The sequence below is a fragment of the Natrix helvetica genome (genome assembly GCF_964273705.1).
Source record: "Natrix helvetica genome assembly, chromosome: 1".
In the NCBI taxonomy this organism is placed as follows: domain Eukaryota; kingdom Metazoa; phylum Chordata; class Lepidosauria; order Squamata; family Natricidae; genus Natrix; species Natrix helvetica.
The window spans coordinates 249,521,605-249,547,962 of NC_138548.1; the positions used below are offsets into that span (position 1 = coordinate 249,521,605).

General features: G+C 40.2%; 1 protein-coding gene across 1 annotated transcript; it reads right to left on the minus strand.

Annotated features, from left to right (window-relative positions):
* Positions 1–244: 244 nt before the first annotated feature.
* On the minus strand, positions 245–26,070 carry ST6GALNAC1 (ST6 N-acetylgalactosaminide alpha-2,6-sialyltransferase 1). The gene is made up of 9 exons (XM_081938883.1): positions 25,942–26,070; positions 21,432–22,200; positions 20,660–20,828; positions 15,900–16,071; positions 11,621–11,759; positions 11,299–11,402; positions 8,490–8,576; positions 4,652–4,751; positions 245–824 (listed from the first exon to the last, which is right to left on the minus strand). Exons 1-9 carry the CDS (start codon positions 26,052–26,054, stop codon positions 654–656), a joined length of 1,824 nt encoding a protein of 607 aa, XP_081795009.1. The 5' UTR covers positions 26,055–26,070; the 3' UTR covers positions 245–653.
* Positions 26,071–26,358: the final 288 nt, after the last annotated feature.

Sequence of the window (26,358 nt, forward strand, 5' to 3'; positions counted from 1 at the left end):
TATTTGGATTCAGATTTATTAGTTTTAACCTCAAGTATCAAGAATCTCTTTGTCTGAACATTTGGAAAAAAGTGGTCAGACGCCATAAATTGCTTATGACACTACCTCTCTCCTAAGTGTAATCAAATTCTAGAATTTAATTATTCCAGAGGTGGGTTGCACTTGGTTCAACCCTGCTTAGGCCTGGGTCGCAAAACCGGCAGCGACCCAGGCCTGCCCACCCCCAAACCGGTTCCCTCACCGCTGCTGGGCTGCCGCCATTTTGGTTTTTAGTGACTGCATGTGCACAGTTCACTGTATATTGTTCTGCGCATGCACGAATAACAATTTACATTAAACAGCTCATGCGCAGCATGCGTCTGGCATGTGCGGGGGTTCCGAACCAATAGTAAAAACCGGCAGCAATACACCCCTGAATTATTCCTACATTAAATTATGCTCTTAAATTACGTAATCCTTTTGTACTAGATGGATAATAATGGTTCATGGTCTGTATATTCTTGGAAATACCTTAAGTGTTATGGAAACATTCAGAAAAAAAAAATACTAGTGCATCTTAGTTAACAGCATGTCCAAACAACACCTTTGTTTTCAGAGTTTCTGCGTTATAGCAATATAACCCACTCCAGTCAGGAGTTCATAATCTCCTTCCGTCAGGTTCGTTGATAGAGCGTCATAATATTTGCGTCATGAAGTTGTTTCCATACCCTCCGTTCCAGATCGAAGTCATGGTTGGCATAAAAGATTAAACGATTCTGTTTTTTATCATAATAGTGATCTGAATACTTTTGGTAGCCTTCGGTGATGTACCCATAAGCGCTTACCTAGGAAAGCAAAGGATTATCATTGGGAAGGGAAATAAATGTGGTTGATTTGAAAAAAAAAGCCTAGTAAAATACATGAGAAATACTTAATAAATCCACGAGCTCATTGGATTTACTGAGATAGCTTCTTCATTATCATTATCTACCAATAGCTCCAAGGGAAGCTTGTTTGAAGGCTGGGATAGTGGCAATTTGCTCTTTCCCCCAGGGTTAATGATGATGGAGGAGAAAAGGCAAAACTACATTAAACGCTACTCCTATGAGATTTTGGGGGGGGGATCAATCTTCTTCAGACCACCAACTCCCCAATCTTAAAGACAGCTCTTATAATTCAATGAATAAATTGCAAGAGATGGGACAATAGACCTAACCAAGTATGCCACACAATATCCAGAGTATAGAACTTTGATTTGAGAAAATGCTAAGCTACTTGCTGTCTAAAGGCAGTGCAAATGCATTCCTTAAACAAAAATTAGGAGTTGTAACGAAGAAGCTGTGACTGTTAAGATGTTGAGTTACATGTTCTTTTTTTTTCAAAAATGTTATTTGTTTTGTTTACGTAACATGTAAAAATTCAATTTCAATCAAATTGTGCTGTCTGAATATAATTATTTTTAGGAATCATAATCAAAGTATTTACAATAGTATTCATTACAATGATAGTAATTCAATAATAATAATAATAATAACAACAACAACAATAATAATAATATTTACTTGTCTACTTTAACAAATCTCCTTTATAACGTTAGTCCTTTTTGTATCCCCATATTTCTAACTTCTATTTTTATTATCTAACCACTGGTAAAATAAGTCCCATGTCAAAAAGTATTTAGTTCCTTCTTTTTCCTTAATAGTAAGCATTAATCTGTCCATTTTTGCATATTGTAATATTTTTACACAGCTGGTATAGTTAACTGGACACAAGCTGATTTGGACATTTTGGACCGAAAAACCAGGAAACTAATGTCAATGCACTACAGTTTACATCCACGCGGTGACACTGATAGACTATACCTGCCCCGAAAATCAGATGGTAGAGGATTATTACAAGTGAAGCAAATAGTTGAAGAAGAAAAACATGCACTGGCTGATTATTTAAAAGAAAGACAGGAACATCTATTAATCAAAGTAAAGAACAAAAAACTACTGAAGGCCCAACAGATGAAACAAGAATACAGAAAAGATGTAATAAAATCAGGAATGGAGAGTTGGCAGAACAAAGCATTGCATGGTCAATTTTTGGAAAAAATAAAAGATAAAGTGGACAGTGAAAAAACTTGGTTATGGTTAACAACAGGTACATTAAAGAAAGAAACAGAGTCACTAATCCTGGCTGCGCAAGAACAAGCTATCCGAACAAATGCCATTAAGGCCAAAATCGAAAAATCCTCTGATAATGCCAAATGCAAAGAAGTTGATGAAACTATTGACCACATACTCAGCTGCTGTAAAAGAAATTGCGCAGACTGATTATAAATTGTGGCACAATTCAGTAGCACAAATGATCCACTGAAATTTGTGCAAAAATTATAATATTAAAACAACAACAAACTGGTGGGAACATAAGCTTGAAAAAGTCACCGAAAATCAGATCATCTTATGGGATTTTCGTATACAAACGAACAAAATACTGGCGCATAATACATCAGACATCACACTGGTTGAGAAAAATAAGGTTACAATCATAGACATCGCAATACCAGGTGATAGCAGGGTCGATGAGAAGGAACATGAAAAAATCACGAAATACCAGGACTTAAAAATTGAAATTCAACGATTATGGCACAAACCAGCAGTGGTAATTCCAGTGGTAATCGGCACACTGGGTGCTATTCCAAAAGCACTGGAATTGCATTTAAAACAGTTAAAACTTGACAAAATCACCATCAGTCAAATGCAAAAAGCTGCACTGTTTGGATCTGCACGTATATTACGAAAATAAGTTACGACGTCCTAGGCCCCTGGGTGGGGCCCAACTAGTAATCAATGCCAAATCTGGCAAAACAACTGGCCGCTGTGATACAATCGTATAATAATAATATTTACTTGTCTACTTTATTAAATCTCCTTTATAACATTAGTCCTTTTTGTATCCCCATATTTCTAACTTCTGTTTTTATTATCTAACCATTGGTAAAATAAGTCCCATGTCAAAAAGTATTTAGTTCCTTCTTTTTCCTTAACAGTAAGCATTAATCTGTACATTTCTGCATATTGTAATATTTTTTAAAATTAATCTCTCATCTGTCGGGATCGCTTCGCTTTTCCATTGTTGTGCAAATACAATTCTGGCTGCAGTTAGTACATGTAAAATCAAATATATATTCCTTTTGTAATACTTTTCCAGTAGGATTCCCAACAAAAATATTTCTGGTTTCAAAGCTATATGCTGCTTTATCATTTTTTTCAAACCAAGTATGTATTTTTGTCCAATATTTTTTTTGCTTTGTGGCACGTCCACCACATACGATAATACGAACCAGGCATCTGGTTACACTTCCAACATTTAGCAGACCTGTCTTTAAACATTTTTGCCAATCTTATTGGTGAGAAGTGCCATCTATAAACATTTTATGCAGATTTTCTTTATATGCAGTTGACATAGTTAAGTTAACATTTCTATCCCACAATTTCTACCATTTATCCAGTTCTATTGCATATCCAAAGTTTTTAGCCCAAGCTCTCATTGTCTCCTTTACTTGCTCACTTTCCAATTTGATGCTTAGTAAATAGCTATATATTTTGTTTATTAATTTTTCAACTGTTCCAATTAATATCTGATTCAATTCTGCTAATTCTTTATTAAAACCATACATTTTAGCATCTTTCTCAGATCGAGATTGTGAGTTACGTATTCTTATATTTGGTCCAGGACACAGTAAATGTCTGTAAAGCTTAGTTCTTAGTTGCTCAGTGATTAACTAATCCACACCTTATTCTTCCTCTGGAGAGCATTTCCATGAGTAATGTGGAAACAGGCAACTTCAAACCAGCTATGTGAAGCAAGTGGGGAGAAAAAATATGTGCTAGTACAGCAACCATTCTTCTGCAACTGAGGATTGTGGCTTTGGAAGATGAGGGAGAAGCATAGCACATAACCTTGGGGAGGGTGCTTAACAGTTGAAACTTAAAAGAGAAAAGGCAAGAGGAAGAAGGCAAGCTAATTTAAAGCTTTTTGCAAGAATGGGAGATGACTTTGCCCCTCTATGGATATGGTGAATTAACTCTGTGGAGATGTCAAAGAAATCCAAGAATTTGCAAGGAAGGCTGTAGAGAAAGTTGAGGAAAGAAATGAGCTTATCTCATTAAAATCTGCTCTTCAAGAAGCCTTGGGGATGTTGGGACTTTCAGAGTTCCTTCAAACATTTTTTTTTACTGAAATTAACTTCACTAAGATATGAGAAAGACATGCAACACAAAAGGTTTAACCACAAGTTAAGCATTAGAACTGCATTTTGTGGCTGGCATGCAGATGTGGCGTTCATGAAGTAAATCAGTGCCAGGATACCTCACTCAGGCAGAAAGGGTTTTAATTTGAGGTTTCTGTTGTTTTAAGTCAAGAAAGGAAGGGTTGAAAGAATATGATTAAAGGAACAGCAGCACAGAAGTGGTCGTGCAGGGGGACAAGGGCTAAAAGCACATATCCCTGCCCTGAGGCATTTCTCTAGCGAAGTAGGGAGGAAAAAAAAACCCAAATGTTGAAATAGCAGCAGATCCACTGGTTGCTAAATGCGGTTTTTCCTAAAGGATGGTGCAAGAGACAAATGTCTCTGTTAACTTAGTGGCTCACCTTTAAATTCTATGCAGCATCTTTGAACCCTTACCTGATCACAGAGATGGAGTGCAGTCAAAAGAAGGAAGGCGCCTGTTGTAGGTCTATAAATACGCCAGTAGGACTTTTCTAGACTTTTGGACTTCAAAAACCTGGGGTGGGTTATAAAAGGAGATTTCAAAAGGTGGCACTGGGAGACAATGAAAGCTGAGCAGGTCCTCTCCTTGAGGCCTTCTCAGAGAATGAGCTGCCGTTCAGCACTCAACAAACAGGTTGAAAGACATTTATAAGGCATTCTTTAAAACTGACCATAGACATATGCTCACAATGAATTGTGTTTGTTTTCAAAGTTGCCTTGGGTTCAATCTGATAAGGCAGTGATGGCTAACCTTTTCAACACTGAGTGCTGAGACTGGAGTGCGTGTGCATATGTGCGTATGCGCTGGAGCACCGGAACCCAGAAGAGAGCAGCTGGCTCATGCGCATGTGTGCAACGGAACTCAGAAGAGCAGCTGGCGATGGCGCAGTGCTCACAGAGAGGGCTCTGCGAGCCAGCTCTGGTATGCATGCCATAGGTTCCCCATCACAGTGATAAGGTTGTGAAAGAGGAATAGTTTCAGGAGACACACTAGTTTTTCACAGCTACATTCCAGACAAATCTTGCTTAATGCCAGCCTGATTACTCAAACTCCAGGAATCCCATCCTGAACCGAATCTGGCAGGTGGGGATGGCAAAAGGTTCCACCCTTGGAACATGCCAAGCACAAAAGAGCCATTTCAATTGTTCTGAGTGCAGGTGCTTTGAGAAATTTTATTCTGCGCATGAAATAAAATTCTTACTATTTTATTCCAAGCGAGAAAGAAAATTTCAGCCATTTCAAGAGGCCTAGTTTTGAGGGTTTTGACTGCTCCAAATCCGGGGATGGAGTTAGCTGTTTTGTGGTTTGTGTTTGGGCTTCTTCCTTCAAAGTTTCAATATTGAGTAGTTCAGAAGCTTGATGGAGCAATGTGAGGGTGGAGCAATGTGAGGGTGGATGGAGCAATGTGAGGGTGGAACATCAAGAGGGAAGGAAAAAAATGTAGGTAAACACATGGCGGAAGAAGATGGCTGCCCAGAACTGTCCACCTGTCTTCCTGGTTAGTTGGTTTTTAAAGAAACTTTTTTCTGGGGAAGCTGGAGTTCATGTGGGTGGATGGATGTGTCACTGCGTTAATTGTTTGCTAGCCGAGCTGAAAGAGTTACTGCGCAGGTCATAGGTCCTTATCAGCAATGATGTACTGTGCATGCTTAACACGTTTATAATACATCACACATTCCAGAGACTTCTTTCCTTTTGATCTTCTGTTCGTCTTCCAAGAAGGTGGACAACATTTGTTCTTGCCAAAATGTAACAATTAGATAGATTTGTTTTATTTCTATTTTCTTATTTTTGTATTAAAGCTTGTTTTTAATTAGAACATGTTCTCGGGTTTTTATTTTTGTTTTTCTTGAAGATATGCTGTTTGGAAAAGTCGTCGATTCTAGACCTCATTAGCTCAGGGTGAAATTTCCGCTGACAGGATGCTTCCTATGAGAACAAGGATTCTCTCCTCCCCCTCCCCGCCAAGGAAATAATGCAAAATGAAGATTCAGAAGTTTGTGTCCTCTCCACAAGAGTTCTTATTATACTGTTCCTGAGATTGAAATACAAATATTAATAATACAGGATTGGCATGTTGAACTTTGTGTATGTGTATGTCCTGCGCATGCTCTCATATCTGATCATAACATTACAGAATTATTATTTCAGTTAGGAAGCATCATCAACCAGCTGGTTCATCCCAGAATGGTTATGTTGCTTTTGTTAGGATTGCACCTGGCAAGCAGGCTGAAAAATAAAATAAAAATCTGTGCCTTCTGAAACTTAGCTAAGGAAATGTAAACAAAAACATAAACTAATGTTAAGATAACAAATCAATCACCAAAGACTGAAATAAATGCTAGATAATTTAGCTGCTTTTTTTGTATCCTAATGTGTTGGGTAAGTGACCCTGAAGGTTCAGTTAAAGAAGAAACGTCATCTCTTCTTTCTGTTGAGAACGAGTAGGGGAATGGAAAAGAGCTGATAACAGATGCTAATCTAAATATAACTTTCAGATGTTTTTTAAACTTGTTTCTACTATTTTCAGCAGAGATTTTTTTGTAAGAGGTTAATGTTTTTAAAGTCACAAGTTTAGTTAAATGTTCTTCCATTTGAGCCAGTGGTGGGTTTCAAATTTTTTTAGAACCTCTTCTGTAGGTGTGGCCTGCTTTGTGGGAGTGGCTTGCCAGCCATGTGATCAGGTGGGAGTGGCTTGCCAGCCATGTGACTGAGTGGGAGTGGCTTGGCAGTCATGTGACTGGGTGGGTGTGGCCAACTTGTAAAATTTTGTGAAACTCACTTAACAATGCTCTTGCTTAGCAATCAAAATGTTGGCTCAGAAACTCAGGCATTTGATGAACGCAAGTCTTAAAGCTGTGAAGTTACAAGGCCCTTGCACCCCTAACCCTTTGGGGAAAAAAACCCAGGGGTGTTCAAACTTGACAGCTTTATGACTTGTGGACTTCAACTCCCAGAATTCCTCCTCCAGACATGTTGGCTCAGGAACTCTGGCATTGAAGCGTGCAAGTCTTAAAGCTGTCAAGTTACAAGACCCTTGCACCCCTAACCCTGTAGAAAAAAACCCCAGGGGTGTTCAAACTTGACAGCTTTAAGACTTGTGGACTTCAACTCCCAGAATTCCTCCTCTCGCTCTTCATCTTGATGATGTGCAGACGGGCGGGGGGGGAGGGAGCTGGAACCGGTTCTAAATGGCACTGTAGATTTGTGGAACCTCTTCTATAGAAGAGGTTAGAACTGGCAGGAACCTACCTGATTTGAGCATTGTGGCATTCTCTGTTGCAGCCTCTGCCCTATGGAGCAGCCTTCCCCAATTTGGTTTGTCGCCCTGATGACAGAGCAGTTTTTCCCCCACAGGCACTGGACCAGGAAGTTAGAGGAGCCTGCTGTGCAACATGTATTACGTACCTGGTTGCTAGTATAGGGTGTTTCACATTATATTTTATCCTTGGCCTTGTCCTACATATTTTTAATCCTTGTTAGCCACCCAGACACATTTAGAAAGAAGGAACCATATAAATACAGGTAGTCCTGATTTACAACAGTTAACTTAGTCACCATTTGAAGTTACAATGGCACTGAAAAAAATGATTTGTAACCGTTTTTCACTTATGACCACTGTAGCATCCACATGGTCACATGATCAAAATTCAGACACTTTGCAACTGACTCACATTTATGACTATTGCAGTCATATGATTACCATTTGTGACCTTCTGACAAACAAAGTCAATGGGAAAACCAGATTAATTTCACAACCGTGTTACTAATTTAACAACTGCAGTGATCCATTTAACAACTATACCCCCCAAGAAAGTCGTAAAATGGGACAAAATTCACTTAACAAATCTTTCGGTTAGCAACAAAAATTTGGGGCTCAATTCTGGTCGTAAGTTGAGGACTACCTGTAGTTTAAATAAATCAATGAAATGCCACCACTACCATCTAATTCTTATAATCCTAGAATGAAAATAAGGCAGTAGCAGCTGGCTCCAAGTTCTCATTGTTTCCTATACAGTCAGGACACAAAATATTTTGGGTTTTGTTTTGAGCAGATATTGAATGCTCAACTGTTTTATGTTTCATTCCAATAGCATACAGCCAATTTGTAATCCTTTTTATGGAATGTTTTGTACTTCGGTTGCAAATTTGAAACAAATGTTTTGTACATCTATTCATACTGCCAACACTGCTTATTTAAAATCTTGAAACTGTTCCTGAGGTTTGAAATTCACTTCACTTATGTCTTACCTGTTTTTAGTGTATCTGAGGAAGTCTGGATGAATCACAAAGTATTGATCCAAATTGAAATTGTTAAATTTATCCCGGGGCCTTCGTCTATAAAAACGAAATATATCTTTAGGCAAACTATGTGCAGTTAAAATCATAGCTGGTTTGGCCAGCTTTTCTATAAGTTAGAGTGTATGATGCAAGGTCTTATCTTTTCGCACACTGTATCTAAGATCAGAATGGGGAAAACTGAGGCTTCAAAGCGTTTATTTTTATACTGTATTCTTTGGTTAAAGTCACATTGACATAAAATAACAGCTATTATTGAAAGGAAAAAATAGTGGATCAACAGAGTCTTTTTTGAAAAGAAAGAAGGTGGCAAAAATTATAAGGAATATGATTGTTTAAAAAGGGACCAGAGACCTATGGCAAAATGTGGGTGATACAAAACACAAGTCAGGAGATATGTACTTAATGGCAGTATTTGAACAATACCTTTATGCATGTTTTGGCTTCTACTGTCATCCCATTCCTGAGGGAGGCTGAGACCAGGTCAAGGAAAGTAACATTTTCCATCAGAAAACAGAACAAAAGCATCCGTGTAAACAATCTGTACTCCTAGGAAACATTGGAAGCTTTCAGGGCTCCAAATGATAAGACCTTGCTCTATCATTGGAAAAAGTCATTCCTTCTTTAGTTGCCAGAGAGAACAAAACTTCACTAAAATTTTCTCTTTTTTTCAACTCAGGGAATATTGACCTTGTGAAATTCCTTCTCTGAGACCAGACTTTCTGCTGCTGTAGCATCTTCTACCATGAAGGCCTTGTGAAATGGGCAATGATACAAACACTTACTTTGCTCGTCCTTCTCCTCTTTGGTCCATCATCTTAGTCAATCATGGAAGGAACATTGCAGCAGTGCACAGGAAATATGCCAACCTGTTCAACAACCTTTGTTTGTGTGTTTGTGTGCTTTCCCCCCTCCTTTTCGGTATTATTAAAATGTTACTGTGATGGTGAATGTTATTTGATGTTACTTGATTTTTGACAGAATTGTGGGGGAACTGAAAATTGTAGGCAAAGAAACTGGGTCGTTCAGCAAAATAGAAATGGACAATTGAATAAGAGGAGGGATCCCAGTCTTTTTTCCTCCTTAACTCTGCAAGTATTCATTTCCAGGCATTTCACAACACATGTCTTTAGCAAGAAATGGGGAGGGCCACTGCAATGGTGAAAGTCAGCTGGGCTCCCAACTTCTGAATGTTCTTAAAATTGTTGGTCAAAGTGCCATGTAAGTCCCCAGTGAGGGAAGGAAAGAGCACCAGAGGGCAAGAAATTGGACAGTGGGTTCAGTGGTGGGATTCACATAATTTAACAACAGGTTCTCTGCCCTAGTGATTTCTTCCAACAGCCAATTCACCAAACTGCTCAGAAAGTTAACAATCGAAGTGGTGCGAACTGGCTGAATCCCACCACTGAGTGGGTTTCAAGACAAGACACTTCACTCCCATTGTAAGAACAGGAGAAAGCACATCACAACAAGGCTGAAGGGATAAGCTCTATGAAAGATAGAAATTGTTATACTCAAAACTCTTTTTTTTTCATCTCTTTGCCATTTATTTTCATTAATAGGAAACTGATGGGCCACCAGAGATTCTTGAAAACAGAATTCACAAAATTAATCTACATTTGTCTGGTTCATCTCCTGATTATTCATTAAAATATTGAGGGTGGGAGAATGTTTTTAGAGTTCTTATTTGAGAATGTTATTTTTCTGTTATGTCAAATGAGATGTGGGCACAGTGTACCAAAATGTTAATAAATTATGAAAATGCAGCCATCCTTATTCATTAACGTTTTACACACTGAAGAAAGATCTTCAAAATGTTTGCAAGGAGTCAGCAATGCAAGGTTGAGAAAAACTCTCCACGCTGCTGAGGCAGAAAAATTGCAAGATAATAAAGACTGGAAGGACTACTTTGTCCCCATCCAGATATACTTTGGGGATGATCTGAACTTAACCTGGATATATACGGCATATATATTTTATATACATATAAAAATGCATGCCATATTTTTTGGAGAATAAGACGCACCTTTTTCCCTCAAAAAAGAGGCTGAAAATCTGAGTACATCTTTTACACTGAATACAGCATTTTTTGCCTCCTGAAACCCCGCCCCCTTTACCAAAATGGCCATGCATAGCCTTTAGGGGGCTTTCAGAGTGTTCCTAGGGGCTGGGGAGGGCAGAAATGAGTGAAAAACAGGCCGTTTTTGCTCAATTTTGCCCCCACGGCCCCCAGGAGCACTCTACATGCCTCTCTTTTTTTGACAAAAAACGTGCCTGTTTTTGTGAAAAATGGGCCATTTTTGGGAGGTTTGCAGAGTGCAAAAACTTTTTTAAAAAAATTGCCTCTTCAAAACCTTGGTGTGTCTTATACTCCGGTGCATCTTATACTCCAAAAATATGGTACATATAAAGGCAGTACAAATAAAACTCTGCATCTGGACCTGCTTTAAATTGAATATGTCTATTATGCTACATTAGTTTTATGCATTTCAAATGGGCATTTTTATGCCCATATTCTATTGATGCATATTCATTTCTGTATTTTTCTCCTCAGCAGCATCCATAGCGAACCACACAATGACATGGCAATGTCGTCAAGCATATCCAATACCATTATGTACTTGCATCCCAACACCTGAGGTTATGAGATTATGCTAATCAAAACATTTGCAAGATGACCTTGTCACTGCATGTCTTGTCATTTGACCCCTCTTGCCTTCCATTGTGGCAGTCCTCATCGAGAAAGCACAGCACTACTCACCCATAATAGTCCAAAAATCCCTTCCTGACATTGATGTTCAGAAGAAGAGCTTTCAGCCATTCATAATCTCTTGCTCCTTCCAGGAAGTGTAGATACTTGATCTCCTAGGAAACATGCCACAGATACACTGGGAAGGGGCACAGCAGATGGAGTGCCACAGTGGCATAAGAGATAGGGCTGGGGCACTCTCTGCTGGTCTTGGGTGAAAGACGGATAAATCAGAGTTGGCTTGTGGAGGAAAGTTTACAGTTTTTTAATCTAAGTTGCTCTCACAACTTCTGTTCAACTAGGAGGAGGAGAGATATAAGGATATCTGCCTTACTTTTCCTGCAGGGATCTTCTTGAATCCACGATTCCCCAGAACCATAATTGAAGCCATTAAGGAGTAGGATGTGAATCCATAGAAAGAAGTTCTTGTTCCCACATCTTTTTCATAACCCTTGATCACAGCTCCGCTCACTCTGGTAAAAGAGATCATATAAAACCACCAAGTTAGCTAAGTGGAGCTACTTCAGATACATATGCATAATTTGCAAGATTCCAAGAATATTAAGATACATTCCATACATGCATACCCATCGGTCGATGAGTGAGAATTGCTCTCATTAATTCCAACTGGATTTAGGGAATGTCTTAGCTTTAAGCTTTCACAGAGCACTACTGTGGGCTTTTTTGTGTGTCCAGTCACTAGTAACAGTTTTTCCTGCTGTCTAATTTCCACAGCGCTGATTACTGAGTTCCAGTAAGTCATCCGCCGGTGCCCCCAGCCGGCCAATGGGAAAGTACAAAAAAGCAGCTAGACTGCTGTTCTTTCATGTGAAGAAGAAGGAAAACAAAATCAAAGCCAGCCAGTCACTGTGGAGACATTATCTGGGAAGATGATATGTCAGAAAATCTTAGATGCAGGAAGAACTTACAGGGAGCAGGAAGTGGAACAAGATGAAAGTTTCCTTCAAAGGGAACACATCTTCCTTGCTGCTCTAGAAGGAAACTTGCAAAACTGCCTCCTCTAGAAGAAGAACTGAGCTGATAGTTAATCAGCTTAGTTTCCCAAGGTCCTTGCCAGTGACGTGCAGTCAGGTGAGGCAGGTGAGGCACAGCCTCACCGCTCTCATCATGAAAAGCAAAAAAATGTAAAAGGAAAAAGCTGAGCTAGTTGCTGCCTCATCATGGATGACTCTGTTTAACTGTTAAAAAAAGCCTCTAAAAATGCCCTCTACTAGGAGGCAGGAGAACTGCATGCCTCCTCTAATCTGACTTTAGGTGTTTTATGATCACTCGAGTAGAGTTAAGCAAGGGTTAAAAGCCTAAAAATTCCTGACGTAGTTGAGGCAGCAGTTCTCCTCCCTCACAGTAGAGGGCGCTCGTTTGGGCCGGGCTTCTTCAGAGGACCAGAGGCAAGAGCAAAGCTGAGGTCCTCTCTGAAGCAGCTGGAAAAGGTACGTGTGGATCGGAGGGAGGGGGAGGAATTCAAACTTCATCCTCCTGGTGCTGTGCGGGGCTTTGGGCAAAGGCTGGAGGGAAGGACCCTGGCTCGCTTGTGCTCTCCCTCCCCAAGTGCAGTTTGATTGCAGGCAGAGCCATGTTGCGGAGCTGGGGGAAGGTGTGTGTGCTACAGCATGGCTCTTTGCCTGGCTTCCTGCCTCCTCCTGTGGTCTCCTCGCTGGTGCTCTCCCTCCCCAAGTGTAGTGACTTCCTCTCCAGGTCCCCATCCATTTCTCTCTCTCACACACACAGCTGGATAAAACTATATAAAATCCAGCCCAGCTTCACTGATTACAAGTTTGAAAAGGCAACGTGGCTCCGCCTGCAATCAAACCACTTGGGAAGGGAGAGCACAAGGTAACACTGAGGAGACCACAGGAGGAGGCAGGAAGCCAGGCAAAGAGCCATGCTGTAGCACACAAACTTTCCCCCAGCCTCTTTCTTTTGGAAAGCTCGGATCAGCTCCCCTCTGGCTTCTCTGCCTCTTCTCTCACCCCAGCCTGCCAGCAGGAGGTGAGTGGGTGTGGGCTTTATTGCATTCCAGGCATTTCCCACCCAGACAGCAGGCTGCATTTGCAATGGTGGAGGTGTTTGGGGAAGGCAGCAGGGGAATGGGGGGGATGGCAGAGGAGCTGCTTTCAAGCCATTGGAAAAGATATCCAATCCAACTTTTGTGTGTGTGTGTGTCTTTGTTTGAGAGTGAGTGAGAGAGGGAAGGGGGTAGGATAGTCCAATCCAGTGTGTGTGTGTGTGTGTGTGTGTGTGTGTGTGTGTGTGTGTGTTTGAGAGAGGGGGAGGAAGGGAGAGAGGGAGGAAGGAGGGGAAGGGAGAAGAAAAAGAAAAAGAAAGGAGCAAAGGAGAAAAACAAATGCTGTCATTTTAAATCGGAACTCAGCATGCCTGGCTGTGGAATTCTGGGAGTTGAAGCCCATAAGTCTAAAAATATTTGAAACCCACCACTGTGTCAGTGCCTCACCAGCCATAAACCTCACTGCACGTCACTGGTCCTTGCCCACAGGCATAGATATGAAAGAAACCTCTCAGCCGATCAAATATGACAATTGGAGTAACAATCACTCTGTTTTTCCAAGAAAACTTAAGAAAGTACCTTGTTTCCCCAAAAATAGGACATGTCCTTATACTAAGCCCAATCAGGCTTTTCCGGGCATGGGCTAAAATAAGCCCCCTCCTGAAAATTAGCCTGGCAAAAAGAGTGTCTGCCGCAAAAAGAGCACCCGATGCGCCTCACACCCCACCTGCCACCCCCAAATTGCACCCCAGCGCGAGACATGCATCTTACTGGACATTGGCCATCACATCTCTCAGCTGGTCTGTGCAGGGAAACACCTTGCACAGTAAAGAAAAAACTTCTCACGACTTCAAGAAGTTGTTAATTGCTCACACTTGCGAGAAGTTTTTCTTTACTGTGCAAGGTGTTTCCCTGCACAGACTGGCTGAGAGATGTGATGGAGCTGTCAGTGTCCAGAGTTGGAAAGGTAAGACACGTGCCTCGCTTCTTGCCCACCCCACCTGCCAGAAAATAATAAGCCCACGTCCCCCTCCTCGATAATAAGACCAAGCCCTTATTATGGGAGTCAAAAGAAAATAAGACCCTGTCTTATTTTCAGGGAAACACGGTATATTATTAGCAGTATTATATTGGTACTGACAGAATGGAACTAAAACTGACTATTCCTGGTTCCTGTTTGGATAAACTAAGGAATCATCCAGACATCCTGCTTGCCGTGGCATGAAGATATCTCACTGTTTGTGGAGAACATGAACACACAATATTGTCCTCTATCTATTCTGGCCCATCGCAAAGGCAGCTACTGTCTGTCTCTTCTTCAATTGCTTCAGGGTTATATTTTCCAGCTTCTTCCAGCAGTAGTCATGGACCCGGACTGAAAGACTGAGCATCAGACTAAGGAAAGATTAGAAGCAAGGTCCATTGGCTAACTGAAACTTTCACAGACCTTTCTCTGATATTTGGTCTCTGATTTTCAGCTCCGTTTGCTTTCTGGCACTGGGCAAATCACAGCTTCTATTCTGTGCTAAACAAAACACTTCTCTTAATTAAAAAAGCAATATCTTCCATCTCTTAATAATGACTAGCTGATAACCCAGCATTGCCCAGGTATTTATTTATAGCGGGAAAATGTCCGGATCAAACATAATTTCTAATGTTGGATTTTCCCCCTTACCAGAGTGAACCCCCTTGTAGAGTATTTGAAGTCATTACCACGGCAACTCCACTGTGCTGTACAGTAGAATCCATTTTATGGCAGTACAGTAGAAACCATTTTAGGGCACAACAGGCTGTATCTTAACAGAACACACACCCCGAGGGGTTTAAGGACGTCTTACCGCCACAGTATTTGTTTCCAGAGAGTAAGTCATCTATGTACCAAGTTTGGCTGAAACATACAGTACATACACACAGCCTTTTTTATATATATAGGAGGAGGAGGAGGAGGAGGAGGAGGAGGAGGAGGAGGAGGAGGAGGAGGAGGAGGAGGAGGAGGAGGAGGAGAAGAAGAAGAAGAAGAAGAAGAAGAAGAAGAAGAAGAAGAAGAAGAAGAAGAAGAAGAAGAAGAAGAAGAAGAAGAAGAAGAAGAAGAAGAAGAAGAAGAAGAAGAACAACAACAACAACAACAACAACAACAACAACGGGAGGAGGGGCAGGGGGAAAGTATATTTGGTGCAAGTTCTCCTAGTCCTCAAAAAGCTTACTTCTCTCCATGGAGTGGCAGCTGAAGAGCCATTTTCCAGTTCTGTTTCTCCAGGTAGCGGTAAGAAAATTGGGGTGGAAATAGCCAGCACCTCCAAACTTTGCTGTAGCACAGAATACAAAGAGGCTCAATACAGCTGCCTATTCCAGTACACTTTGGGGGGCTGCTTTTTATTTCTGCGCCCAGCAGTCTTCTGAAAGGTGACTGACTACCTGGCTAAAGAGTTCCTGCTGTAACATAGATGATGATGCAGCTAAGCTGGAGGGGAGGAGGTAGCTATGCTTCAGGGATGACAGCAGAAGAATTGTGACTGCGCAGGTGGCATCTTAATAGGTAAATCTGCATACAACTTAGGGCCTTCTGCAGAACTACAGTTACTCTTACCGGAACACATAATCATGAGAGTCGATTTCCTTGCCCATTCTGGAATTATTCAGTATCCCTCCGTTTCCTACTACTGCACAAGTGATGCACTTGGAGGTCTGACTGTTGTTGTGTGCAAAGAGAATGTGATGGTAGGGTTTAGAAGGAAGCATGGATATCACTTCTTTTACCACTGCAAAGAAATGAGACACTATTATTCACAGGAGGAGGCTAGCAGGTTACATAAAATCACACAGGTCCAAACTGGGTAGGACATAACAAACATTTCAGGCATAGCTGAAAAACTGAATTAGAATATATTACATTGACTGTCTTGTCTTTGCATTGAAAGTTCAGTTGTCCATAGAGCTTGTGATCTTCCCTGATACAAATTGAATCTGGAATTGTCAGTGCCATCTCATAACCCTGACCAGGAAATAAAAAGCTAGCATGTTTCCCCCAAATCACTGGAGTATAGGAAGGAGAAAGAAGTACATGCGAGATTCTATTATTATACAAGCAGTCTTCAGTTTACAATTGTTCAGCAGCCATTCAAAGTTACAGTGGTGCTGCATGAGGGGTACTTACGACCGGTCCTTGAAATTCTGACCAAAACCCCCCGGTCATGTGATTGTGATCTGAGCACCTGTCAACCAGCTCACACTTAAGATGGTTGCAGTGTCCCATGGTCATATGATTATCATTTGTGGCCTTCCCTGCCAGCCTCCCACAAGAAAAGTAAATGGGGAAGCTGGCAAATCACTCCCACTCCCACTGCTTTTTCTCCCGAGGAGCCTGGGTATGGTATATGAGATGCCAGGAGATTTGTATTTCCTAGCATGCATCCCCTTGTAGCAATCCCTCCGCCTGCCTTCTGTAGTATCTGCCCACAGATGCAATAGCAAAAAGAGAATCATTTGCCTGATATTATAATGTGCATAATGGAATTTGGTCCCTTGCATGCCAAGAGAATGAGGTGACTGGATGGAGTCACCGAAGCAGTAGGAATGAGCTTAAATGGACTCCAGAGGATGGTAGAGGACAGGAAGACCTGGAGGAACGTTGTCCATGGGGTCGTGATGGATCAGATACGACTTCACAACTAACAACAACAAAATGCCAAGTCTATTGCATGGAGGTATTGCTCTACTCTGAATGAAAGCTGAACATCTTCTGTGAAGTTCCCAGAAGATGGCCTAATTAATTTACGAGCCTCGAGACGAAGTTCAAAACAAATCCAATCATTTATTAGGATCAACATTCTGGCATGGACTTCTGTGGAGCCAAAACTGCTTTTGCTTAATTGCATTTGAACTTTACCCCTGTATCCCCTCCCTTCTGTCCTGCGTCATAACTCATATTCTCCAACTAGGCTGTAGACATGAGATCCGACTCTGGCCAAAAACATGCATGGAATTTCCCCTTCCATGCCAGCCTGATAATAGTCATGGCAACGCTTTAGAAGTTGACACCTTCATTAACATGCTTCCTATGGAGCATGTTCCTTAGTCTGGTAACTATGTAAGAGAACAACCTATAGTTCCACAAGTTTACTTTCTAGCAATAGGAACATCTTCAAATGAGGGTTTTTTCCCCATCTAATCTAAATAACCTGATAGGTTCATAGCAGGAGAAGTGCTCCTGTAGATAATTGTCTGCTAAGACATTTAGAATATCTACCTAGTAGATAACTTGTAGCTAGGGCAAATCTTTCAACATAATTTTATTTATGTCCACTTTTCTCAGGATATGACTCTGGGCAACTAACAGCAATTTAAAGTAGCAACAATAATGATAATAAATAAAATGATACAGATAATATATCCATCAATACAGCACAATTCATTGGGGTTTAACTGGAAAAAAAACCTCCCAACACTGAAATCATATGAATCACATTCACTTAAGGTTTGGAGAAATCTTAAAGGCCTTATAGAAGACCAAGAGGGTCTTTGGGGGTGGAGATGGGGTGTTTAAAGTAGGGACCATGACAGAGAAGGCATACTTTGGGGACCTCATTACTCTGTTTCATAGAAGAGAGTTGGAGCATGCCTGCTATGTCAGATCAGGTGGGATGGGCAGAAATAATTGCAGATAAGGGCCCCCACAAACAACTTGGTTCTGTGCCATGATCATATGACCCTGTTCCTTGCTTTAGTCATCAGAGGAGAGAGTACTATTATCTCTCATTGTCTGTCATCACTATTTTTCTATATGAAGGATCCTTTCCCACTCATATGTTTAATGGCATTGCATTTAGCAGGGGATCAGTAATACTGCACTCAGGTTTAGAATTAGAGCGCCATTGGGACATAAGACAATTTAAGACATAGAAAAAGGCTATAATTGTTGGCATCGTGCTCTATAATTGTTGGCTTCATCCTATGGTGCATAGTAAACCAACCCTATTACTGACAATATCTACTGTAGTAGATATTAATGCAATCACATGTCAATAATCTAGTGACTTTTGTTTCTTCTTTTCTTAGGAGACGACTTCCGGTTCCTGAAGGTGATGGACGTGTTGTCTGCCGCTCGTCTCCCCAGCTGGCTCCGTAAGGAGCACAGGGGGCCCTGGAGGGGTTCTCTGCCGAAGGGCGGCTTGCTGAAGCCCCCCGGAATCGACGGCAGCCAGCAGGGGTGGTTTCAGCTTCGCCTAGGAGCCGGGGAGTGGAGGGGGGGGCGAGGGACAGCATTGTGCTTTCCGCCCTTTTGCTGAATGGATCCGGAGGAGAGAGCGTACCTGGAGAAGTGCGGCTGGATCCTGGTGGTAGGGGACCCATCCTGAACTCTCTGATCGTTTAAAAGAAAAGCAGCAGACTTTTGTAAGTTCTGTGTTCAACCTATTTGAATGGAGATTAGAAGGGGATGTTTCTTTCTTCTACCCCTCCTCAGATTAAGCGGCGTTTGAATGATCTCTCTTAGAAGAGAGAGAACAAAGGCTGACCCGTCACTTCAGCTAGCCAATGGAGAAAGATCTTTATCACAACTGCTAGTAATGACTTTGGAGCTGTTTTTTCTTTAAAAGCTTTGATAAGAGATATCCATTTTCTTTCTCCCTGTGGAAAGAGGAGCCAAGATGGCGCCCACCCTTCTCTGTTTGTTTACTTATAAATGAAGTCTGCCCTTTGAAACTACCTTCAGCCTCATTAATCTCTTTGAGGGAAACTGAGACACCTCCCTGAATGTGGCTCTTCTGAACTTTGACTATTTGATACCCTTCATTTGGTTTGTCTTGGTGCCTTGGAACTGTGAACTGTCACTTTCGGCTTTGTTTTGCATTTTGGGATCAGCACAGCTGCACAATCCTCGGACACCATCTTCCTGGGAAAAGACTTACATCTCTGAATTTTAAACAAATGGGGCCTAAGAAGCCACCGATGGGCAAGTCACTCTCGGCCCCCCTCATCTGTCTCCTCCAGTCCTAGTATGCAACAAACAAAAATCACCTCAATGTTACAGCAAGAGGGGTCTGGAGAGGGACCAAAAGAACTATCTGTCTCTCAAAATGTTTCAAGAACTTATGAGGAGTCAAAATGATTTGAAAAAAGAAATGATAGAGCTTAAAGAAGAACTCAGAGATGTTAAACACAATATTGCAGAAAATAAACAAAGGATTGTGGTGTTGGAGGAGGGAGCAGCTGGGTTGGGGGAAGAAATTAAAACAATCCGGAAGGGAGATGTAGACTTGGAAAACTTTTTGGCAAAAGTAGAATTTGAAAGAATGTCCTTTTTTCTTAGATTCCAGAACCTACCAGAGACAGAAAATGAAGACCTTAAGGATATCACGAGTACAATCTTAGCAGATTATATTAAGAGAGATAAAAATCAGCTGTGGTGGGATATGGACTTAGTTTATAGGATAAATTCAGCATATGCTAGAAGTCATAATGTTCCAAGGGAGGTACATGTTAAATTTCTCAGGAGGACCACAAGGGATGAGGTGCTTGGGACCCAAAGGGAGAGACCATTGAAATATAAAGATGAAGAAATCACCATTCTTAAGCAGATTCCAAAAAAGATAAGAGAGAGAAGGAGGAAGTATTCCTCCTTATCAAAGAAATTATACAAGAAAGGAATTTGGTTTAGATGGTTATTGCCAGAAGGAATGTTGATCTTTTGGGAGGGAAACAGGATTAGAATTAATACAGTGCAGGAGGCGGAAGCCTTCATTAAAAAAGAATTCTCTCCTCCTAGAGGACGAACATAGCGAACGTAGTGGAAGGGACAGTATGGTGCAAGATAAGAAGGAGGGGCGGGCTGAGGCCTCCTCTGGGGACAGGGAGGAAGGAGCAATATCGAAAAGGCTCAGATCACAAAAATAAAAGCATTTGAAATAAAAGCAATTGGTGATATTCTAGAAAGTGACAAAGGAAAATGAATGAAGACATGGTTGACAATATAGAATAAGACCTTGTTTTCTGCTTATCTTTTATATTTTGTTTTTAAGATTGTAAAAACTGTGAGTGTTGGATGGGTTTCTATCACTAGTGTGGGAGGTGCCAAATTTTTTTGTATATCCCTATACCTTTCCCCATATATGTGTAAAAACCAATAAAAAAATTTGGAAAAAAAATAATCTAGTGACTTTTGTTTCTTCTTTTCTTAGGATCATGCTGAGAATATGGACTTTTCCCTTATCACAAGATGGGGAAACATGGAGCAGGTTTTGGGTGGATGGATTGATAACTGACTCAGTATATGACTTCTAATACCTTCTACCAGAAAAAGTAGTCTTGTTTTTAACCCACACTATGCAATCCGATAATAGTAATGCTCACATGAGAAGTTTAGCTCCATGAAGCCAAACGGTGGAGCAAAATGGTCCATACGCTTCCATTCACTGTCACTGAAGTGACTCCTGTCCATGAAGATTGTGATGTTGGGTAGGAAAATATCATGTAACCAATCAGATTTGGCAGCCTTGTTCCTCAGAGAATCTGGGCAGGTCTAAGAAGTGGAGAAAGAAGGGGAGAAAAGTTACAGGACAACTGTTTGAAAAAACAGTATCGCCCAATACTTAATATTCATGTATGTATATGACAAATCACTGACTTTCTATTTCTTCCCAGGGTACAACAGCACAATCACAACATGAACTAGTCTTCAGATTCATCTTCCGTGGAGATTGTTGCAATGTATCTTTAAGTAATTTTGTGCTTTTCTCATTTTATAAGGTCCTATGCAATCCTACCCACTTAGATAGCTAGATGGGCTTTGCCTAAATTGGATAAGTAAATAAAATACATTTGGATTATGTGGTTGGAGAGTTCAATTCCAAAACTGTCTGAAAGTTGGAAGAACCATGCAGGCAAGCATGACATAACATTTACTCTCACTGAGTTCTGCTAGAAATGAATTATGGGCCTTCATAATACATGGTTTCCCAGAAAAATTAAGTGCCATTAAGAGAACAGAAAGCATCATACATCGCAATAAAATCTACCCCTTGTTTGTTTATATCACAGAATATAATTATTAATGTGTGTGCTTGTTGCAGCAAGCACACACGCCTTTAGGAAATTTATGGTAAGATCGTGCTATGGTACTTACCGACGGTGGTGTTGAATTATCCAAGAGGTAAATGTCATCAAACTCCCAACGGGGCTCAGATTTAAAGTCAGCTGCTTTTAACCTTTTAGGGGTTGTTGCTAAAGGAGCCAGATGTGTGACATGTTGAACATCAGGTGCCTTGGCAGAGTGGTTTTTAATTAGGTTTGTGTTGTTGGATTGGTTTCTCAGGTGAGTTTGATTTGCTCTAGAGGGCAGTGTGGCATTTTTAAGAAACTGCTGCTGTTTGGCTGCTTTTCCTGCAGCCTGCTGTCTAGGGGGTACTGGTGTCACTCGTTTAGCCTTTGCTTTCTCCTTTTCTTCATTTCCTGGTGCCATACCTTTATTTGTTTCTTCCTTTTTGTTGGAGGCTGGTGATGAATTATTCTTCCCATCTATAAATGATCGTGTTTCAACCAAAGTTTTAGCATGGGTTTGGCTTCCTGCTGGTATCTCCTTACTCGCATGAGTTTTGTTTAATGAAGGCCTTTCTTTCTTCTCGGCTGATTCTTGACCGGTTCCCACTAAGACAAGCCTACTCCTGGTTTGCTTTTGAAGTGATGCTGATGCACCTTGGAACTCCGTATGCTTCTGATGGGCATTGTAGTTTGCCGGTTTCTTCACAGAATCTTTCTGCCATGAAGAACTGCCTGGTCCCACTCTTGTATCTGGAAGCTCTAATGTCTTTGGACTGGTAGCTACCACTTCTTGAACATTGTTTTGGATGTCAAACAGAGGCACGGTTTTGGCATATTGGAAACTAAACAAATGGCTGAAATGCAGTTAAAAAGATAATTGAATTCAAAATGTATTTATTTAAAGTAGTCCATATGTATGGCATTTAGAACGCAGATGCCTACATATGATAAAAATAAAAAAACCTGAGTAAATCTCCTAAACCCATCTGGATTGCAGACTTCCTATTCAGAAATGTTTGCCTTTCAAACCATCCCTTTTTATCTTTTTAAGTGCTGCACCTGATTACAAATTGCTATAGGTATATTTTCATTATCTAGTTAATTCAAGAAAATGGAAGATTGGAATGGAAGGTACGAACAAGCAGTTGCAGGAGAACTTTCAAAACAGATTTCACAGAAAGAGGGAAGTGTGAGGAGAACCCCCTCCCCACAAAATAACCTAACCTTGATTTTAGTATAGGATGGGGAGAAAGCAATATGGGGAGGCTTTCAATATCCTGTTATTCTACTGTCCTACAACAAAGAGCAATTATCCTGCTTTGAACACATTACACAAAGACCTAGCTCTCTGGAGAAGACTCTAAATGTTGGGGAAGATAGGAGGATTACCAGCAATAAGGTGGATAAATTCAGTTACAGTGATGGTGAAAGTACCATTGGAAGACTTGAAGGATCAAGTCAGGGGCAGATTATCAGAGATAAAAATTATCTATGTGGTCACCAAGTCCATAACATAATGATAGGATATAATTAATCACAAGCAGCAATGAGCATTTTTGGAACCCCTGCAGTGACTGTTTCTTGACATGGCCAATCTCAAAGCGTTCACAAGACCACTCCATACTACATTTTGTACTTGGCTTTAGGCTGCAAAGGTGAGGAGTATACCAAAAAGTATGATAATGAGGACACAGATTGTTGGGGGCAATATGCTGACTCTGTAAAGTGCTTAGAAAGAAAGGGCTGTAAATCCCTGTGAAGTGGTATATAAGTCTAAGTGCTATTGCTATAATAACTATCTTTTGGGGTTCTCCATCATATTTATATATTGTATTTTCATTTAATTTTAAAAGTGGAAAAGAGAAGCAAAACTCCTATTTCTTTATAGCAATTAGAAATTTGGTACATCAATATCTTTGATGGTAGGAAAACATAATCAGTCCACCTCTCCATATATTTAGATATAATGCAGTAAATTAACAAAAGGCAAAAAAAAAAATCCCCAGTGTACAGATACTGTTCTAGTGGATGGTTGTGATTTATAAAAGCAGTTTTTCCTTCTTTTATAATTATCTAGGGTTGCTATTGCAGCTCATAAATTCCGTTTGAAAATATTTATTAGGTAAGTAAAGGGACAAAACCAGATCTTGCTGGAACATAATCTGCAATGATTGACATATAGATATGAAGTCAAAGAAAATTCAGTCTACAACAAACAGTGTTTGCCATGGTTTTGCAAAGATTGTATGGTTATGATGGTATACCCATTTATCATTCACTGAAGTGCAATGGAAATACACTGCTAAGGTGCCAGCCTTTTAAAACATGATTTCTGTGAGAATTGTTGGCCTCTCTCTGACTCACAATCGTGTGCTGGCCAGCATGATTTTTCTAGAACTGTTTCCCAACCTTGCCAAATTTAAGACATGTGAACTTCAACTTCCAGAATTCCCCAGCCATGTTGACTGGGGAATTCTGGGAACTGAAATCCACATGTCTTAAAGTTGACCAAATTGGGAAACACTGCTGTAAATAATAATCCAGCTATAGACATAAGACTTTGATTTATAAAGAAATATTATTTCTTCACTCTCTGAACATTATTCTACCCTTCTTTTGCCTTAAGAGCACACATTTAGATCACATATTAAGTCTTTCTAAATGAACAGAATCTTAGACATATTATCAACCAACTTCAAACTTAAAAAGATGCCAACTTTTAAAAACAGGATATACAAAAGCTTCCAGTCACACAGTTACATGCCTTCAATTGTTAAACACGTCTGGAACATTTAGTAAATATTGAAGCACCCTATAAATGACACAAATAGAGGAACAGGCAATTTATTCAGGTGAAATAGAAAATTTTGCAGTCCAACTTTGCAAGAAATAAGAGGCATGAATAACACTTGTTCCTCCTGTGAGGGTTAAAAAACTGGTTGTTGTCTTCTTACAACAATGGAAGAAGAACCAAGAGGAAAAGTCCCCCCCCACCCCCACTGCCATGCAATCACTCTGCTAAACAGCTAATTCCCACAGCACTGTCTTATGCTTAAGGATATCTAACCATGTAATAGGACTATATTAGTATTATCCTCCTCATCTTTTCTATTACCTACTTCTATTGATCTCTTATGGCTATCATTTTGTTGCTGTATCTTATGATTTATGACTTTGTTGCTTATATGTACCCAGAGAGCTTATGCACCAAACACAAATTGCTTGTCCAATCACATTTGCCAAACAATTATATTCCTATTCTTATTATTCCTATTCCTACAAATTCCAGGCAGTGAACATATCCAACATTACTTCCTCCTCCTATTTTCCCCACAACAACAACCACCTGTGAGAGGGGTTACTAGAGAGAGAATGACTAGAGCAGACAGCTTTCATGGCTAAAGCAGAACTAAAATTTCTCCCAGGTTTATAATTCTTGACCTAATAGGAACATTAAAAGATTTTCCTGCTTTTTATCTAACAACCAAACCCCAGGTCATTACTTAGAAGAGTTAAACTCATGCTCTTTACTAATTTCTGAGTGAAAATAGTCACACCTGAAAGTGCTATAATTTTATAGGTAGGAAACGGCATCTTTTTTTTTTTTGTGATCTGATACTATTCTTAAAAAAAATATTGGAAAGTAGCAAGAGTTCACTACCAACAGTCTAAGAAAATTAAATGATCTTTCACTTCATTGCTACAGAACATATTTTTGATAAATTATACTTGTTGCACTCCATTATCCATTCTTTTTTTTGAAACAAAACTTTATAACAGTTATTTACCTCAGCAATCTGATAAGCTACATAAATTCTACCCTGTCACTATTGTTTAAGGAATATATTACAAATAGATGAAAACTTTTCAATTAAACATGCACACACAAACACACACACACAGAACAGAGAAAGAATATGTTTCTGTATCATTCGTATATAAATTGGTAGGTATTTGTATACCCATAGATATGTACACATTTTAATACGTTTTTAGATTTCTGCTGTCTCTAGAATCATAATCACTTTGCTTTTAATTCTGTCCCAATAAAAGAAATTTCAGGCAGGACATAGAAGATCAAAGCAATCTCTCAAAAACCCCTTAAAAATGATCACAGCGATATTAATGATTGGAAGATGCCCACACTCAGCCTATGGGCAAAACATCATGATTTTCAGGGACTTCCATGGGCTGAAAGAGACAAGGATGAGGTTGAAGCATACCTCTGGGAGCAGCATCATTTCTATTGATGTTTTATCTATATTATGCACAAATTTGAGGAAAGGTTTTTAACCTTGGGAGCAACATTAGTCACATTGCTGGGACCTATCCTGATAACGCAAAAGACGTATCTTGCAAAAAACAAAAACAAAACTGACCCCATCCCAAAGCTATGGGAATGATAATAATGGAAGATATTTTATAACTTGACAAGTCACAAATACATGCCTGGAGAACATATTGCCATATTCACAAAAGAGAAGATATAGATAACTACAACACATAGTACTTTTCAGTACCCAATCAAAGACCAGCTGATCATGTTAGAGCAAGCAGTACATAATTGTCATTTGAGAAGTTGAATTTCTTCTTACCTGTATGGATATTTTTCAACCAAGCCAATGTAAGCAGCAAATGACAGAATGAGGAACAAAAAGCCTAGGAGAAAGAGATGGGATGAAGTAGGAAACTTGCCCCTTAATCTCATGGTGTTATCCTGAACATTCAGACTATCCCTATCTGTCCTGGCCCCAGATATAGTGCATATTGGCTAATCCCACAGCCTTTGTCCTCTGATATCACCTGTCTAGGGAGGGAGGGAGGCAGGGCAGGGCAGGGCAGGGTAGGAGCTCCATGCAAAATATCTATTCTTCATTCCTTTGCCAGAAAGTTAGAGAAGACTATTTCCTCCTATTGGAATTACTGTACTTGGGGGCAGGCTGCCCAAATGGATAGACTCCCACAAGTTAAACAAGTAGGTGCAAATATTTCCTGAATTCACAAAGGTGTGT